This window comes from Hyla sarda, chromosome 6 (assembly GCF_029499605.1).
Source record: "Hyla sarda isolate aHylSar1 chromosome 6, aHylSar1.hap1, whole genome shotgun sequence".
Taxonomy (NCBI): domain Eukaryota; kingdom Metazoa; phylum Chordata; class Amphibia; order Anura; family Hylidae; genus Hyla; species Hyla sarda.
Genome location: NC_079194.1, coordinates 101,969,502 through 101,987,862, shown reverse-complemented (window position 1 = coordinate 101,987,862; position 18,361 = coordinate 101,969,502). Strand labels below are relative to the sequence as shown.

The 18,361-nt window shown below is 42.2% G+C and overlaps 1 protein-coding gene across 7 annotated transcripts in view; it reads left to right on the top strand.

Annotated features, from left to right (window-relative positions):
• Positions 1-18,361, top strand: part of MAGI1 (membrane associated guanylate kinase, WW and PDZ domain containing 1) — a 550,433-nt gene that overhangs the window by 378,095 nt on the left and 153,977 nt on the right. For all 7 annotated transcript variants that reach the window (XM_056524555.1, XM_056524556.1, XM_056524557.1 and 4 more), the window contains exon 3: positions 12,809-12,928. In XM_056524555.1, coding sequence (XP_056380530.1) covers positions 12,809-12,928 — 120 coding nt within the window. The remainder of the gene's footprint in view (positions 1-12,808; positions 12,929-18,361) is intronic.

The window sequence follows — 18,361 nt, the reverse complement described above, 5'->3', positions numbered from 1 at the left end:
CTGTTGTGTAACCTCAATAATCTGACTTTGCTGCTTTGTTTCCTATGACTCATTTTAAATTGTTGTTATTGACGCTGAGAGACAGAACATAGCAGGTGCCAGGATCACTTCATAGAAGTGTGCGGCTTGTGTTTAGAATATATTAGTATATATCTAATGGCCTAGCCTAACATCGTATTGACCGTACATCGTATTGACCTAACATCGTATCGACCTCAGGCTAACATATTGCTCTAAATGAAAACCATATCCTTCCATGTTTTCTGTATATAGATTTGGAACATAGAGTGTGGTGCTCTGGTGGTTGCCTATCCTAGTTGCACAAACACTATATGTAGGTGCCGAGATCTGGTCCATTATTCAAGATTGAGTGCCATTAATTGTATGAACAAATACAATAACTTTTAGTCTGTGAAGTGTAACTACATATCAGTCCATGCATTACACATGTAGTTGGTGGTTGTTGCCTATTGCAAGTTGTGTTTGTGTTTTTGGCACAAAACTTACTATAACTCTTACACTGTAACCTAGAAGATTATTTATCTTAGTGGATGGATGTCTTCCATGCACAAAGAGATCACGGTGAAGGCAGATGTCCAATTTGATCATGGCCATACTCGCGCACAATAGTACTACTGTATAGGACTCTCCAGTAGACCCATATTCTGAATATTATTGGCTCTAATATTGAGGGTGGACACTTTGATAAATGTCCTCTATTAAACCCAATCCATCTCAATCTGACACAGAAATCACAGAAAAATTCTACAACAGGGCAGAACAAATCCAGTAGACCTAGTTGTCATTGCATCTGGAAATCTCATGAAGATATCAAACTTGGAGGTGTCTGATCAATTCCAGCAACATAAAGTAATTTGTCCGTTGACTAGGAAATAGAACATGAGGGCACTCAATCACAATGTTTTAGGTTATATACAGTATGCTGACAAGTTAGAATGTGCCAGAGTACTGCCAAAATCGAGAATCTGCTTATTAATAAAAAATCATACACCAGCCTGACAGTGCACGATGAATTGATGCTCCTCAATCTCCGTGGAAGAGCGGTAAATAATACCTGAATATATATACAGTACAGACCAAAAGTTTGGACGCACCTTCTCATTCAAAGTTTTCTTTATTTTCATGACTATGAAAATTGTAGATTCACACAGAATGCATCAAAACTATGAATTAACACGTGTAATTATATACATAACAAAAAAATGTGAAAATATGTCATATTCTCGGTTCTAGCCACCTTTTTGCTTTGATTACTGCTTTGCACACTCTTGGCATTCTCTTGATGAGCTTCAAGAGGTAGTCACCTGAAATGGTCTTCCAACAGTCATGAAGGAGTTCCCAGAGATGCTTAGCACTTGTTGGCCCTTTTGCCTTCACTCTGCGGTCCAGCTCACCCCAAACCATCTCGATTGGGTTCAGGTCCGGTGACTGTGGAGGCCAGGTCATCTGGTGCAGCACCCCATCACTCTCCTTCTTGGTCAAATAGCCCTTACACAGCCTGGAGGTGTGTTTGGGGTCATTGTCCTGTTGAAAAATAAATGATGGTCCAACTAAACGCAAACCGGATGGAATAGCATCCCGCTGCAAGATGCTGTTGTAGCCATGCTGGTTCAGTATGCCTTCTGTTTTGAATGAATACCCAACAGTGTCACCAGCAAAGCACCCCCACACCATCACACCTCCTCCTCCACACCAGCACACCTGTGAAGTGAAAACCATTTCAGGTGACTACCTCTTGAATCTCAACAAGAGAATGCTAAGAGTGTGCAAAGCAGTAATCAAAGCAAAAGGCGGCTACTTTGAAGAACCTAGAATATGACATATTTTCAGTTGTTCCACACTTTTTTGTTATGTTTATAATTCCACATGTGTTAATTCATAGTTTTGATTCCTTCAATGTGAATCTACAAATTTCATAGTCATGAAAATAAAGAAAACTCTGAATGAGAAAGTGTGTCCTAACTTTTGGTCTGTACTGTATATATATTGTAGATCAGAGGGCGCAGTCATAAATTAGCACACCTGCCAAGTCTAATAAAGCACAGTCTAATATGCATTCAGTGAATGAGGAAACTGTCAGGGTACTAAGTTACGAAAAGATAGAAGGCAGAACCAATACTTAAAAAAGTGAACTTGCACTCACCGTCCATGTAGTACATTTTCTTACGGGATCTCCGTGCGGCATGGAGACATGAGATGAGAGTGCTCAGAGGCTAACAGCCGTATTCGCACACAGCTGTGTGCGAAAACAGCTGTTAGCCTCTGAGCACTCTCATCTCATGTCTCCCTGCCGCACGGAGATCCCGTAAGAAAATGTACTACATGGACGGTGAGTGCAAGTTCACCTTTTCTTAAGTGTGTATATATATATATATATATATATATATATATAAATATATACTAGCTGAGTACCCGGCGTTGCCCGGTTTTTTTCTTCCTAATCCTTGTTGGGGAGGAAAATAAACAAAGGAGGAAGCTTTTGACTTCATATCCCGTCTTCATATATTGTTGTCATATTCCGACCTCCTTTCCCGACCTCCTTTCCCGTCCTCCTATCCAGTCCATCTATCCCGTCCTCCTATCCTGTCCTCCTATCACGACCTCCTATCCCGTCCTCCTATCACAACCTTCTATCCCGTCCTCCTATCTCGACTTCCTTTCCCGTCCTTCTATCTCGACCTCCTTTCCCGTCCTCCTATGCCGTCCTTCTTTCCCATCCTCCTATCCCATCCTCCTATCCCATCCTCCTTTCCCGTCCTCATATTTCGACTTCCTTTCCCATCCTCCTTTTCCGTCCTCCTATCCCGTCCTCCTTTTCCGTCCTCCTATCCTGTCCTCCTATCCCATCCTCCTATCCAGTCCATCTATCCCGTCCTTCTATCCCGTCCTCCTATCACGACCTCCTATCCTGTCCTCCTATATCGACCTCCTATCCCGTCCTCCTATCACGACCTCCTATCCCATCCTCATATCTTGACCTCCTATCCCATCCTCCTATCACGAGCTCCTATCCCGTCCTCCTATCCCGTCCTCCTATCCCGACCTCCTATCCTGTCCTCCGATCACATCCTCCGATCTCGACCTCCTATCCCTACCTCCTATCCCTACCTCCTATCCGGTCCTCCTATCCCGTCCTCCTATCCCGACCTCCTATCCCGACCCGTAATATGTGTACCAGTTATTGAAATATCTCCAGCCGTACGGAAGTTATGTGGGAACATACATTTCCCATTGATTTGCATGGGACTTTAAACAAAAACCCCGACCCTCACAAATGGGGGTAGTTAAGGGTTAAATTAACTAGCCTATATTTTAAGTGGACATATAAGTAACATGTGACCAAGTATTATCAAAATATCTCAAGCCGTTTGGAAGTTATGCAGTAACATATATTTCCCATTGACTTGTATGGGACTTTAAACATAAACCCTGCCCCTGGCAAATGAGGGTGAGTAAGGGTTAAATCACCTATCCTATGTTTGTTGTTGACATATAAGTAACGTGTGCCAAGTTTCATGTTAATATCTTTAGCCGTTTGGACGTGATGCTGGAACATATACACATACATACATACACACATTCACACATACATACACACACACACACACACACACGTTGAGTTTTATATATATATATATATATATATATATATATATATTTATAGCATGTAGAGATCACTGTAGATGGTGTGAGGAGATCAGCAACCCCATGGGAATTTCAATTGGAACAGTAAACATAATTTAATTAAAAACTGGGAACTTGACCAGTGTTCTTCTCTAGTCTACCATGATCTTTATACAAGAGTGAACCGCTGATTGGTACAGACTGTCATCACGTGACATTTTTTAAGGAGCAATGGTACTCAAAGTACAATGGTATCAACATATAGTCCATAAGGACACTTCTACAAAAACTCCCCATATTGCCTTTGTTGGACCATGATGTTATTTGGGGTTTTCCCTTGACTGGCAAAGTGGTCTACGTGGATTATATCAAGTAGGTTATATTTTACTGTTGTGCAGGAGTAGGAGAGCAACAATTGTTGTGGGTGAAAAGTATGCTTAATGGGGGAGATTTATCAAAACCTGTGCAGAGGAAGAGTGGTGCAGTTGCCCATAGCAACCAATCAAATCGCTTCTTTCATTTTTAAAGAGGCCTGTGAAAAATGAAAGAAGTGATCTGATTGGTTGCTATGGGCAACTGCACCACTCTTCCTCTGCACAGGTTTTGATAAATCTCCCCCATTGTGCTTATTGTTGTTAGTGAAAAACTATGCAAAGTATTGCCCTGCTAAGACACCTAGGGGGACATTTATCAATGTTTGCTTATGTATTCCTTTTTTTAGTTATTTTTTTTGCTTATGTGCGACTTATTTATCAACTGGTTTCAGCCTGTTGATAAATTTCTTTCACATAAGCAATTTTTCTTTTTTTTGCTTTGGTAGTGGCTTTTTCTGCTCCATGTCTGAGCTGGAGTAAATTTTGTAGCTTTTTTCATGCGATGCGACTGTTTTGCGACTGTCGCACTTGGTAAATCTCTGACCACTGCAAGTCAAAAATTACTTTTTGCTTTGGTAAGCAAGATTTTTGTTTTTTGCTTAGGACACTGAACAAGCAAAAAGTCGCAGAAAAAATAGCGCAGGCGCACGTGCGACAATTTTGCGACAGTTTTAAGCAGAAAAAAAAAAACTACTAAATGCTTTGATAAATGTCCCCCCTAGTGATCAGCTGTAATTTGTGGGGAGACCTGTCAGTACGTTCTCAGCTTTCCTCCTGTGCCACCACTGGAAAAGCAAATAATACCTTTGCCTGTCCAGATCAATGGGTTTACTGTAATGCAGGACTGAACAGGTCCTTCAAATAGAGAGAAAGGATCTTTGTAACTGTTTTCCACACTGATCAAGAGATGCTAATCCTTAAATAGGGTATGTGAAAATGGCTTTTCTAAACGGGGCAACCCTTTAAAAAAATATCCTGTTATTTTGTGTCTACAGAGCCTATGTACACTTGCATGTTTCCATGGTAACAGACTACAAACAAACCATGTGTAGTCTGGTTCTGTAGTCCTGTTCCCTCCTGACAGTCCTCTACATTTTGTCAACCTACCAAATGTATCTACAAATGTATCTTTTGGAATCAGTAGGCCATCCATGTGAGATATGGACATATTAGTTATTCCAGGGGGAGAGAGAGGCTCTCTGTAGCCATTCTCCACAATCTCTGATATTCACTTGGAACACTCCTGATAGGGTGTTGTTTTGTCTTGTTTAGTCTCTCATTTAGTTTTATTGAATTAGTAAATCACTTGTTGGCATTCCAAGAGAGCCAAGAAGAAGAGAAGGTGCATGGCACTCAGCAGAGCACTTCTGCCCCTTTTTTTGGGGGGACGGCTGGGGGTCTCAGCACCGACACCAACACCGATCAACAAAATGTCTAAAGTTTTTGTTTTGCTTTTTACCTTTAGGTATACTTTAAAGTAAATTTGGCATTCTGCAATTATTTTGTTCATCTGAAAGGGTTATGTAGAAATTCATGCGTTTGCTCCTAGTTACAGAAAATTCGGCAACAAATCTGCTGTGTGTGAATATCCCCCATAAAGTTCACATGGCTTTGGTAGCTAGAGTATAAACTTCTGTGGAACATTGCTGTACTGAGTGTTTATTCCGCAAGTACATTTCTATTAAAGAGATAATAATCTGATAAGGAACATTCCTTAGGCTCAATATGGCCATTTACATTTTTTATGACTTTTTGCCTTTTCAAACTTCAAATACAATCTGTAATAATCGCTTTAGCTGTGAATATATGAATCAGTGTTGAAACAACTAGAACACTTTTTTATGCAAAGCGTATTTGCTTTGCTCCTTTTAGAAAGCAAACATTGTGGGTTTGTTTCAAGTGAGGTTTATAATCATTGTACACATCCAGACGGCTTAGAAAAACCCTTTGATTTTGCCATCTGCCGAGCGTGTGTCCAGCAAACAGCTTGTAACTTTATTCAGGAGACAGTGGGGGAAGGTTGGCTTCACACCTCCCTACCCACCCTGTCTCTTCTGTCTCTTTCCAATGCTGCTTTAAATATTTGCTCAAATCCAAAGCAATTATCTAGAGAATGCCAGTCCTGACATTTTATCAGATAACGTGTACAAAGGAGGAGATAAGATGGCTGCATTGTAATGATAGGGCACTGATACTAGACCCTTGTATGTAGCCATAACCCTACAGTGGAATTGTGATGTTTAGGGTCGCCACTGAATCCCTTTCCAGTCTGGTCAATCAGCTGATTGGCACATGCCTAGCCATACAGTATCACTGCAGCAGCCACTGGAGTTAAAGGGGTATTCCGGGCAAAACCATTTTATCCCCTATCCAAAGGATAGGGGGTAAGATGTCTGATCGCGGGGGGCCCGCTGCTGAGACCCCCCGCGATCTCCCTGCAGCACTCGCATTCTATGCGGGTGCTGAATCTCCAGTTTCGGAAACCTCCGGCCGTCACGCCCCTTCCCTTAGACATGAATGGAGGGGGCGTGGCGTGACGTCACATCCCCAGTCCTAGAAATTCAGAGGTTTCCGAAACTAGAGACGCAGTCCCTGCATAGAATGCGGGTGCTACAGGGAGATCACGGGGGGTCTCAGCAGTCGTTTGGATAGGGGACAAAATGTTTTTGCCGAATACCCCTTTAAGTGTAGTATTACATGCCAGCCATTAATGTGAGTGGCTTTGTCTGCTTGCTTTCATCGAGTAGTTCTTGTTCACTCTGACTTATAGGGTCTATGGCCGACATTTATCATTGTCTTTAGACAGTTTTTTGTGTCTACAAAAGGCGCAAGCAGGGTTTATTTGTACCTTTTTTGCGCCTTTTGGTTTACACATTTTTGCTGATTTTGAGTTGCAATCCACTGATTTAGGCAATACACATGATATGGAAGGGTTTTATGAACTGCGCCTTATTGTGAAAAGGCGCAAAAAAGGTGCAAAGCCACTGAAAAGTCTCTATAACTACACACGCCCAGACTTAGCTTGCGTATGTCAAGAGAGAAATTTCAGAAAATGTTTACCTGCACAAAATTTATCAAATCCTCTGTGACCATTTAATAAATCTGGTGCTCCTACACATTACAGCTCACAAAAAAAGGTGTAGAAAAATGCTTCCCTTACACCTACAATGATAGATGCTTCACTTACACCTACAATAATAAATGCTTCACTTACACCTACAATGATAAATGCTTCACTTACACCTACAATGATAAATGCTTCACTTACACCTACAATGATAAATACTTCACTTACATCTACAATGATAAATGCTTCCCTTACACCTACAATGATAGATGCTTCACTTACACCAACAATGATAAATGCTTCACTTACACCTACAATGATAAATGCTTCACTTACACCTACAATGATAAATGCTTCACTTACACCTACAATGATAAATACTTCACTTACATCTACAATGATAAATGCCGGCCTATATCTTAAAGTATGCTGTGTAGGCTCTGTCTCATAGAGTACACCTTGTAGGCCATGCCTCCTAGATTAGGCCTTGCATGCTCTATGTCATAGTGTAGGCCTTGCATGCTCTGTGTCATAGATATAGGCCTTGCATGCTCTGTGTCATAGTGTAGGCCTTGCATGCTCTGTCATAGTGTAGGCCTTGCATGCTCTGTGTCATAGTGTAGGCCTTGCATGCTCTGTGTCATAGTGTAGGCCTTGCATGCTCTATGTCATAGTGTAGGCCTTGCATGCTCTATGTCATAGTGTAGGCCTTGCATGCTCTGTGTCATAGTGTAGGCCTTGCATGCTCTATGTCATAGTGTAGGCCTTGCATGCTCTGTGTCATAGTGTAGGCCTTGCATGCTCTGTGTCATAGTGTAGGCCTTGCATGCTCTATGTCATAGTGTAGGCCTTGCATGCTCTATGTCATAGTGTAGGCCTTGCATGCTCTGTGTCATAGTGTAGGCTTTGCATGCTCTGTGTCATAGTGTAGGCCTTGCATGCTCTGTGTCATAGTGTAGGCCTTGCATGCTCTATGTCATAGTGTAGGCCTTGCATGCTCTGTGTCATAGTGTAGGCCTTGCATGCTCTATGTCATAGTGTAGGCCTTGCATGCTCTGTGTCATAGATATAGGCCTTGCATGCTCTATGTCATAGTGTAGGCCTTGCATGCTCTATGTCATAGTGTAGGCCTTGCATGCTCTGTGTCATAGTGTAGGCCTTGCATGCTCTGTGTCATAGTGTAGGCCTTGCATGCTCTATGTCATAGTGTAGGCCTTGCATGCTCTGTGTCATAGATATAGGCCTTGCATGCTCTGTGTCATAGTGCAGGCCTTGCATGCTCTATGTCATAGTGTAGGCCTTGCATGCTCTGTGTCATAGTGTAGGCCTTGCATGCTCTATGTCACAGTGTAGGCTTTGCATGCTCTGTGTCATAGTGTAGGCCTTGCATGCTCTGTGTCATAGTGTAGGCCTTGTATGCTCTATGTCATAGTGTAGGCATTGCATGCTCTGTGTCATAGTGTAGGCCTTGCATGCTCTGTGTCATAGTGTAGGCCTTGCATGCTCTGTCATAGTGTAGGCCTTGCATGCTCTGTGTCATAGTATAGGCTTTGCATGCTTTGTGTCATAGTGTAGGCCTTGCATGCTCTGTGTCATAGTGTAGGCCTTGCATGCTCTATGTCATAGTGTAGGCCTTGCATGCTCTATGTCATAGTGTAGGCCTTGCATGCTCTGTGTCATAGATATAGGCCTTGCATGCTCTATGTCATAGTGTAGGCCTTGCATGCTCTATGTCATAGTGTAGGCCTTGCATGCTCTATGTCATAGTGTAGGCCTTGCATGCTCTGTGTCATAGATATAGGCCTTGCATGCTCTGTGTCATAGTGTAGGCCTTGCATGCTCTATGTCATAGTGTAGGCCTTGCATGCTCTGTGTCATAGTGTAGGCCTTGCATGCTCTATGTCATAGTGTAGGCCTTGCATGCTCTGTGTCATAGTGTAGGCCTTGCATGCTCTATGTCATAGTGTAGGCCTTGCATGCTCTGTGTTATAGTGTAGGCCTTGCATGCTCTATGTCATAGTGTAGGCCTTGTATGCTCTATGTCATAGTGTAGGCCTTGCATGCTCTGTGTTATAGTGTAGGCCTTGCATGCTCTATGTCATAGTGTAGGCCTTGCATGCTCTGTGTCATAGTGTAGGCCTTGCATGCTCTGGATTATATATATAGGCCTTTCAGGCTCTGTCTCATAAAATAGGTCCTTTAGTCTCTGTCTCATAGATATAGGCCTTGCATGCTCTGTCCCATACAATAGATTCTGTGTTATACAGCAGACTCTTACTACTTCACTCTGAGCTATAAAAGGGGTTCTGAATAGGGGATGCCTTTCTATTACATCTATGAGCTATTAGGACATATTTAAAGGATTGTTTTCATGTGACAAACCAATCAACAATCTTTAGGATTTACATGGTTAATGCCCAACTCAGATATCATAGTGGGTTATCTGTGGGTTTCCATAGGGTTGCAGGTAAACGCTTTCATAGTGTCCAAAAGAAAGTGTTAAGTAACAAATTCAACTCTGCTGCATCTGCATATCTCTATTTTTCATAATCTTGAAAACATTTTCCCAGCATATTGCTCTGTTTGCCACCTCCATAATTATATGTTATGAAGCTGAAGACTTGTGACTATTAATACTATTATTTTAATTAAAGAATTTGCATCCTCCTACCAGAGAGTAAATATTTAAACATCACCGTCAGGATTGTGGGTGGCTGGAGATCTGTGTGCACTATTTAGTTTTTGATGTATTTTTTGCCCGAAGGAATTGTGTGTTGGTCGCTACCCTTTATTACACCCAATTTCTGCAGGAGGAATTCATCTACCCTTGTCTCAGCATTATTGTGACTTATTATCCATTATTTCTTGCTGCATGTTACCTATATATGTAACGTAATATCAAAATACTTAGTTGTAATAGTTGGAAAACCTGTCCCTCGAGTTTAACCTGCCTCAAACCTGTGCAGACACAATAGTCTATAGAATTAAAGGGGTTATCCAGGAAAAAACTCGGCTCCAGAAAGTTAAATAGATTTGTAAATTATACAACAAAAGAGAAAAGCGTGCACTCACCGCCGGTAAACTGCTGCAGGCCCAAGGTCCGGGATCACCACAGCATAGACGGAGACGGTAAGGGGCCGGAAGAAGGACATTCCCACGTCCGAATCAACCGGCGTAGCCTCTGAGCGCCCCTTACCGTCTCTGTCTATGCCGTGGTGATCCCGGACCTTGGGCCTGCAGCAGTTTACCGGCGGTGAGTGCACGCTTTTCTCTTTTGTTGTATATATTGATACTTTACCAAGTGTGTGCACCCCGCAGGTGCTGCCTATTGATTGTATCGGGTCCGGACGCTCCCAGTGACTACCTCGCGTTATTGTATGTTTGCATTTATCTGCTCAGCTACGTGGTGTGCTCTCTCCTTCTAGTATTGCCTAAGATTTGTAAATTACTTCTATTAAATCTTTTTCTATGTAAGTGCTCTCTGATGACACGTGTCTCGAGAACTGTCCAGAGTAGAAGCAAATCTCCATGGCAAACCTGTTCTACTCTGTGCAGTTCCCGAGACAAGCAGAGATGTCAGCAGAGAGCACTGTTACCAGATAGAAAAAAACTACTCAACTTCAGCAGCTGATAATTATTGGAAGGAGACAGTTGATATATACCCTGGAATATATACCCCTTTAATAGTCTATAGAACCACTCATTAGTTTTTTTGCTCTTATTCTATAGTTCTAGGTGTCGTTCTGTAGTTGAACTATCATTTTATTTGTCTATATCTCTAGCAATCATCTATCTGTAATTCTGTCTATCTATCTATCTATCTATCTATCTCTCTATTGTTCTGTAGTTCCAAGTATCATGCTTTAGTTTGAGCTGTCATGCTGTTTGATTTTCAATAGTACAATACCACCAAATTATACTTCGACCATGTATAGGCTTCCTTCTGTATTAATTGTCGGTAATACTTCCCAGTCATTGTTAATAGTTAAGGCTATGTTCACACTACCGGCTGTCTCTGGCAGTGTTAAGTCCGTTATTTTAGGATCAAGAAAAGCCGGAGAAAAAATAGTGCTTGCACCGTCTTTTTCTCAGTCTTTTCTCTCCCAAAATAAGGCTGCTATTGAATACAATGGGGTCCATCGAGACCCGTTATTTGCCGGTATGCTCCGGCAAAATTACCGCCGGCAAAATGCAAAAAGTAAATAAAAAGAGGGAGTTTGACGGACGAATTTCCCGGAGCATACCGGCAGCGTGAAAGGGGCCTAAGTCAGTGTTTCCCAACCAGGGTACCTCCAGCTGTGAAAGGGGCCTAAGTCAGTGTTTCCCAACCAGGGTGTCTCCAGCTGTTGCAAAACTACAAGTCCCAACATGCCCGGACAGCCGAAGGCTGTCCGGGCATGCTGGGAGTTGTAGTTTTGCAACTGCTGGAGGTACCCTGGTTGGGAAACGCGAACTTAGGCCCCTTTCACAGCTGGAGGTACCCTGGTTGGGAAACACTGACTTAGGCCCCTTTCACTGACTTAGGCCCCTTTTTCTCTGGCTTTTCTCTCCCAAAATAAGGCTGCTATTGAATACAATGGGGTCCAAAATGACCGCTGGCAAAATGCTAAAAATTTATAAAAAGAGGAAGTTTGACGGACGAATTTCCCAGAGCATACCGGCAGCGTGAAAGGGGCCTAAGTCAGTGTTTCACAACCAGGGTGTCTCCAGCTTTTGTAAAACTACAAGTCCCAACATGCCCGGACAGCCTTCGGCTGTCCGGGCATGCTAGGAGTTGTAGTTTTGCTAGAAGTTGTAGTTTTGCAACAGCTGGAGGTACCCTGGTTGAGAAACACTGAGTAAGTAGTGCAGGAAGGACTCCGGCAGCTCCTTTTCTGCTGTTTGGCTTACAAATGCAAGAAGGAAAGGAAGATTTCCTATCTGTGAAGTAGTTTACACTTCAGGCCCAGCACCATGGATGGTGTCGCTGCCGCACTGAACTTATATTAGATACTTTAATAAGAAGCCTTTGGAATGTCCTTGACAACTGTCGGAGGGTGTTACATTTGTGATCATTCACTCTTAAATCCAAATATTGTGTGTCAAAGGGCCGGAGTTGGTTTTCTCTTGCTGAGGGCAATCTAGCTACTGAGTGTTGTCTGACGCTGACAGCTGGTGTCATTGTCCCCTCCCTGTGGTTGTGTCATAGACCAGATGTTAGATCATCTGAGCCCTCCGTCTCACAGTGTAGCAGGACGTGCTCTAGTGAGGGTTGGTTTATTTATTTATTTATTTATATAGCGCCTACAGCTTCCGCAGCGCTTACAATTATGGGGTACAAACAAAGACAAGTATCAGGGATTCAGGGGTAACGCTGTTCTGTGCTTGACATGATGTTGGCAGACTGGATCTATCGTTATAAAGTCATACATGAGAAGAATTGATTCTGTGGATATTATAAAGTTTTTTTTTTTTACAATCTGACCATTTTTGTAGTAATATTGGCCAAAGAATCCTCTAGTACAGTCTATGGTATCCATTATACGGTCTTTGTTAGGGGAGAGGAATTGTGTCTAGTTCTTATGAAACTTCAGGTGCCGATAGGCAACATCTCAGTTACACGACAGATGGAAACCCATTGTTTATCTCTACATGTCCTAATATTGTTTTGTATATGTTTATAGTTTACTTTAAATGAATTTAGATACAATTTTGTTTTAACATTGATTTTATTCTGCTATAGGCACAACACGTCCACCTAGAGAAGGAGAAGTCCCGGGTGTGGACTACAGATTTCTGACCGTACAGGAGTTTTTGGCACTAGAACAGAGTGGAACTCTACTTGAAGTTGGGACATATGAAGGTATGATCTTAAAGAAGAATATGCACCAGTATTGATGGGTTTGGCTACAATTTTTCAGAAGGCCCTGCTGCTTTTTTTCCCCCCACAGAAACAGCTCCATGTTTGTCAATGGACTGTTTTTAATATTGCAACGAATCCCCATTCAAGAGTTGCATACGAGAAACCTCCTATGGCCTAAAGTAGTGGTCTAGCCAGCATGCTGGGAGTTGTAGCTTTCAACATCTAGAGAGCCGCAGTTTGGAGACCACTGGGCTAGAGGAGCTTTGTTTCTATTATCTTATGATCGAAAGGAGGGTCATGAAAAGGCTGTTAATGTGCATGAACTTTAGAAGATAGTCCACAACAAATTCTTAATGTGGGGGGGTTATCAAAACCTGTTTAGAGGAAAATTTACTGAGCTGCCCATAGCAACCAATCAGATTGCTTCTTTCATTTTTCACAGGCCTTTTCAAAAATGAAAGAAGTGATCTGATTGGTTGCTATGGGCAACTTTTCCTCTGTACAGGTTTTGATAATGTGTTGGCCAAGTACGGGAGTTGCTACTCCCTACCCTTGCTACCCTGTCAGGCAGCCTCCCTTCATAGGTAAATTGTCCAAAACCACTGCAAGTCCCAGCAAGTCCTTAAAGGGGTACTCCGGTGAAAACCTTTTTCTTTTAAATCAACTGGTGCCAGAAAGTTAAACAGATTTGTAAATTACTTCTTTAAAAAAATCTTAATCCTTCCTGTACTTATTAGCTGCTGAATACTACAGAGGGAATTCTTTTCTTTTTGTAATTCTCTCTGATGACATCACGAGCACAGTGCTCTTTGCTGATGTCATAATAATAATAATAATAACTCTTTATTTATTGTTGTCCTTAGTGGGATTTGAACCCAAGGCCCCAGCACTGCAAGGCAGCAGTGCTAACCACTGAGCCACCATGCTTCCCTTAGCATACATCTGCTATGCATGGTTGCTAAAATGGACAGAGATGTCAGCAGAGAGCACTGTGCTCGTGATGTCATCAGTGTTCCAAAAAGAAAGGAATTTCCTCTGTAGCATTCAGCAGCTAATAAGTACTGGAAGGATTAAGATTTTTTTTAATAGAAGTAATTTACAAATATGTTTAACTTTCTGGCACCAGTTGATTTGAAAGAAAAAAGGTTTTCACCGGAGTACCCCTTTAAGGTCTCTGAAGTCACTGGTCACCTCCGTGGGCCCGGCTACACTTTATAGACTGTACCATCTGCATTCAGTAAAGCTACCGTTGCCCCCGTGCCTAGCCCAGGATCCAGCGGTATACTTTCGGGTAGTATTGAGGATAAACCACACCCTGGCGTCACAAATACAAGGGGTTATCTGCCCGTAGGGTAATTCCATCTGCCCAGCATCACACCCCATACCACAATAAGTCTCCCCATAGTGACTCTGATGCACAAGTCCTAGTATGCTCTCCCTCAAGCCATGACATTGGCTAGCCAGGAGTCTGGTTCTAAAGGCAGAGTTGTCACATGGGAGGTGCAGCGTCAAAACATGCTACTTACCTGTGGAGAAGAATACTGGGACTTATGCACTCTGAGTGACTATATGAACATTATACATTTGTAGTGGATTATGTTCTAAACTTTTTATACAGTAAAGACAAAAAGCCTTCACATATCCATCTTTTTATGTTGAGATGATATATGGTATGGACAAGCCATCATGCTTTCTAATAAGTGTATCTGGTTACTTAGCAATTGGGTCGTGTAGATCTAGTTTATAAACCATTTTTTCTAATCCTGGAAACCCCTTCAAGTTTTTCCAGGCTACGTCTGTACATAGAAGACTATTTCTGCCATGGATTTTGCCATTTATCCACAATGATTCCAAAAGCTAAATTTTTAGCACAAGAATGTGTGTTTTAACATCCACAGCATGCTCGTGTTTTATGTGCAGATATTTTTCATTGAATGGATGGGGTTTTGACACATGTACACATGTACTGTACAGTGGTCCCTCAAGTTACAATATTAATTGGTTCCGGGACGGCCATTGTATGTTGAAACCATTGTATGTTGAGACCAGAACTCTATGGAAAACTGGTAATTGCTTCTAAAGGCACCAAAATGTCATCCAAAAATAGGAAAAAGTGAGGATTAAAGAAAAATAAGTAGATAACTAATATAGATAAAACAAGTCCTTACATATAAAAGTAAGAAAGATCTGCTGGGAGCTGTAATCACTGTCTATGTCAGTGTTTCCCAAGCAGGGAGCCTCCAGCTGTTGCAAAACTACAACTCCCAGCATGCCCGGACAGCCAAAGGCTGTCCGGGCATGCTGGGAGTTCTAGTTTTGCAACAGCTGGGGGCACCCTGCTTGGGAAACACTGGTCTATGTAGAGGACAGGAGCTTCTTCAGGGTCCTGTACAGTACACGCAATGTGTTAAAAAATTTACATGGAGTCGCCCTCACCTGGTGTCCAGAGGAGCAGGTAACCCTGGTACAGGTTAAGAGTACAGAACATGTAATACCTCCCTGTACTGTAGGGGGCGCTACCAGACATCAGTCAGTGCATATATTTCAGTAATACAGGGGTTTTAGCGGTAAATTGCCCATTCTGATTGGTCAGATCTTCCAGCCATTGACGCGTTTCACAGATCTGGACTGTCTGTTGCATTGTATGTTGAGTCTGGTTTCAACTTACAATGGTCCAGAAAAGACCATCGTATGGTGAAACTATTGTATGTTGAGGCCATTGTAAGTTGAGGGATCACTGTACATTGTCTCGAAATTGCTCTGTAAAACTGTCTTATCAGTTCTTTGATGATGTTTATCATGGACTGATGCAAAGGAATAAATCCTTGAGGATTGAAAATGTTAAGGCTGTCCTAGATATAAGGACAAGGGAAGAGGATTCCCATAACTTATGGTAAAGGTAGTTCTCCTTTATGTTCCCCAGCTTCCATCTGTTTGCAGTTTACATTAGCTGGGTCGAGACCATAGCAATATAAACTATCCATTTTACAATTTTCTTATAGAATCATTTATTGGAGAGTGTCTCTCCGCAGACCTGCCTACAAGATAATTAAACCATTTGCAAACTCTTGTTAGTGTGATTGCAAAATTGCAGGCTGAAATTTCGGAAATGGAATTCTGAACGCTGTGTCCTCGTAAAACCTTGCCTAATTGTCCCGGCCAAACATGAATTCTCCCAGTCTGCTATGGAAAGCAATGAAGCAGTGCTGAGAAACAAATCAACATTGCGGACTTCCTGCCGTTGGAGCTTCACAATGACCAAGCTAGTATATTCCTCAGTATTCTGCTGCCTGATATGTTGATCATGGTTGAGTTGGACAATATGGGGGTTGATATTTGGTGCTCAGTAGTAGTGTTGCTCACGAATATTCGCAGCGAATATCGTATATTCGCGAATTTGCGAATATTACGAATTTCGCGCTAAAAATTCACTATTACGAATATTCGTCTTTTTTTCAAACTGTTTTAAAAACTGAGCACATTGTAGGGATCTCCTTCGACTGATAAATGCAATGCTTGTATCATTAAAGACCCAGGGATGAGACTGTGAGGCGAAATGTTTATACAATGCGAATATTCTATGAAATTCCGCCCTACTTATGCCTGTGAGCCAATGAGAGTTCTGCAAGCACAGTTGTCAGAGCTTAGCAACGTCCCTAGCAACCAATAGAAACTTGCGGGCACGACCAGTATATAACATCACTCCCCAGCAGCATTCCTTTGCAGATTCACATGGTGGTTTAGAGAGGAGAGTGTTTCTGTGCTTTTGCTTCCGTCCTTTGTGCCTTGTATCCTGTGACAACCAATTGCTTTTTTTAAAGCAGAAGAGAACCCAATAGTTTTTTTAAAAATAGAAGAAGCACAACTGATAACACAATAACTACAGTACAGATAATGTAGTAGATGTGACCTGCAGTCCTATGTAACATCACAGATAACAGTGATAACTCTCTGAGTACAGATAATGTATAGATGTGACCTGCAGTTCTATGTAACACCACAGATAACACAGTGATAACTCTCTGAGTACAGATAATGTAGTAGATGTGACCTGCAGTCCTATGTAACACCACAGATAACAGTGATAACTCTCTGAGTACAGATAATGTATAGATGTGACCTGCAGTCCTATGTAACACCACAGATAACACAGTGATAACTCCCTGAGTACAGATAATGTATAGATGTGAACTGCAGTCCTATGTAACACCACAGATAACACAGTGATAACTCTCTGAGTACAGATAATGTAGTAGATGTGACCTGCAGTCCTATGTAACACCACATATAACACAGTGATAACTCTGAGTACAGATAATGTAGTATATGTGACCTGCAGTCCTATGTAACACCACATATAACACAGTGATAACTCTCTGAGTATAGATAATGTAGTAGATGTGACCTGCAGTCCTATGTAACACTACAGATAACACCGTGATAACTCTCTGAGTACAGATAATGTAGTAGATGTGACCTGCAGTCCTATGTAATACCACAGATAACACAGTGCTCCAAAGTGAGAGCGCCATGCGCATTTGAGGACTAAGTTAGAGAATTGCATAGGGGTGGACATAGGGGTATTGTACGCTAGTGATTCCCAAACAAGGTGCCTCCAGCTGTTGCTAAACTCCCAGCATGCCTGGATAGTCAATGGCTGTCCGGTAATACTGGGGAGTTGTTTTGCAACAGCTGGAGGCTCCGTTTAAGAAACAGTGCCGTACCAGACGTTTTTAATTTTTATTGGGGAGGGGAGGGGGGCTGTGTAGGGGTATGTGTATATGTAGTGTGTTTTACTTTTTATTTTGTGTTAGTGTAGTGTAATGTAGTGTTTTTAGGGTACAGTCACACGGGCGGGGGTTCACAGTAGTTTCCCGCTAAGAGTTTGAGCTGCAGCGCAAATTTTGCTTCAGCTACAAACACACTGTAAGCCCCTGCCCATGTGAATGTACCCTGTACATTCACATTGGGGGAGAGGGGGGGGGGGGGGGAGGGATGCAGCGAGTTGCATGCAGGGAGTTGTAGTTTAGCAACAGCTGGAAGCACAATGGTTGTGAAACACTGAGAGTTTGCTACCTAACTCAGTGTTTCACAACCAGGGTGCCTCCAGCTGTTGCAAAACTACAACTCCCAGCAGGCATGGTCTGTCAGTGCATGCTGGGAGTTGTAGTTTTGCAACAGCTGGAGACACACTGTTTGGGAAACACTGCTATCTGATCTTATATGATAACTTTTAAAATAGTCTAAAATGCAGTGAAATATAATGAAATAACAGTGGTGACATTACTTACACAAATCAGCAGTTTTTCCTCACTTGGTGAAAAGTTACTCCCCACCATCTTCACTTCGCAGGGCAGCAGAAAATCGCGATGCGAAAAGCAACTGGCAAAGATCCAGGAAATGATCTCCGTTCTTGCATGATGTCATAGCGCG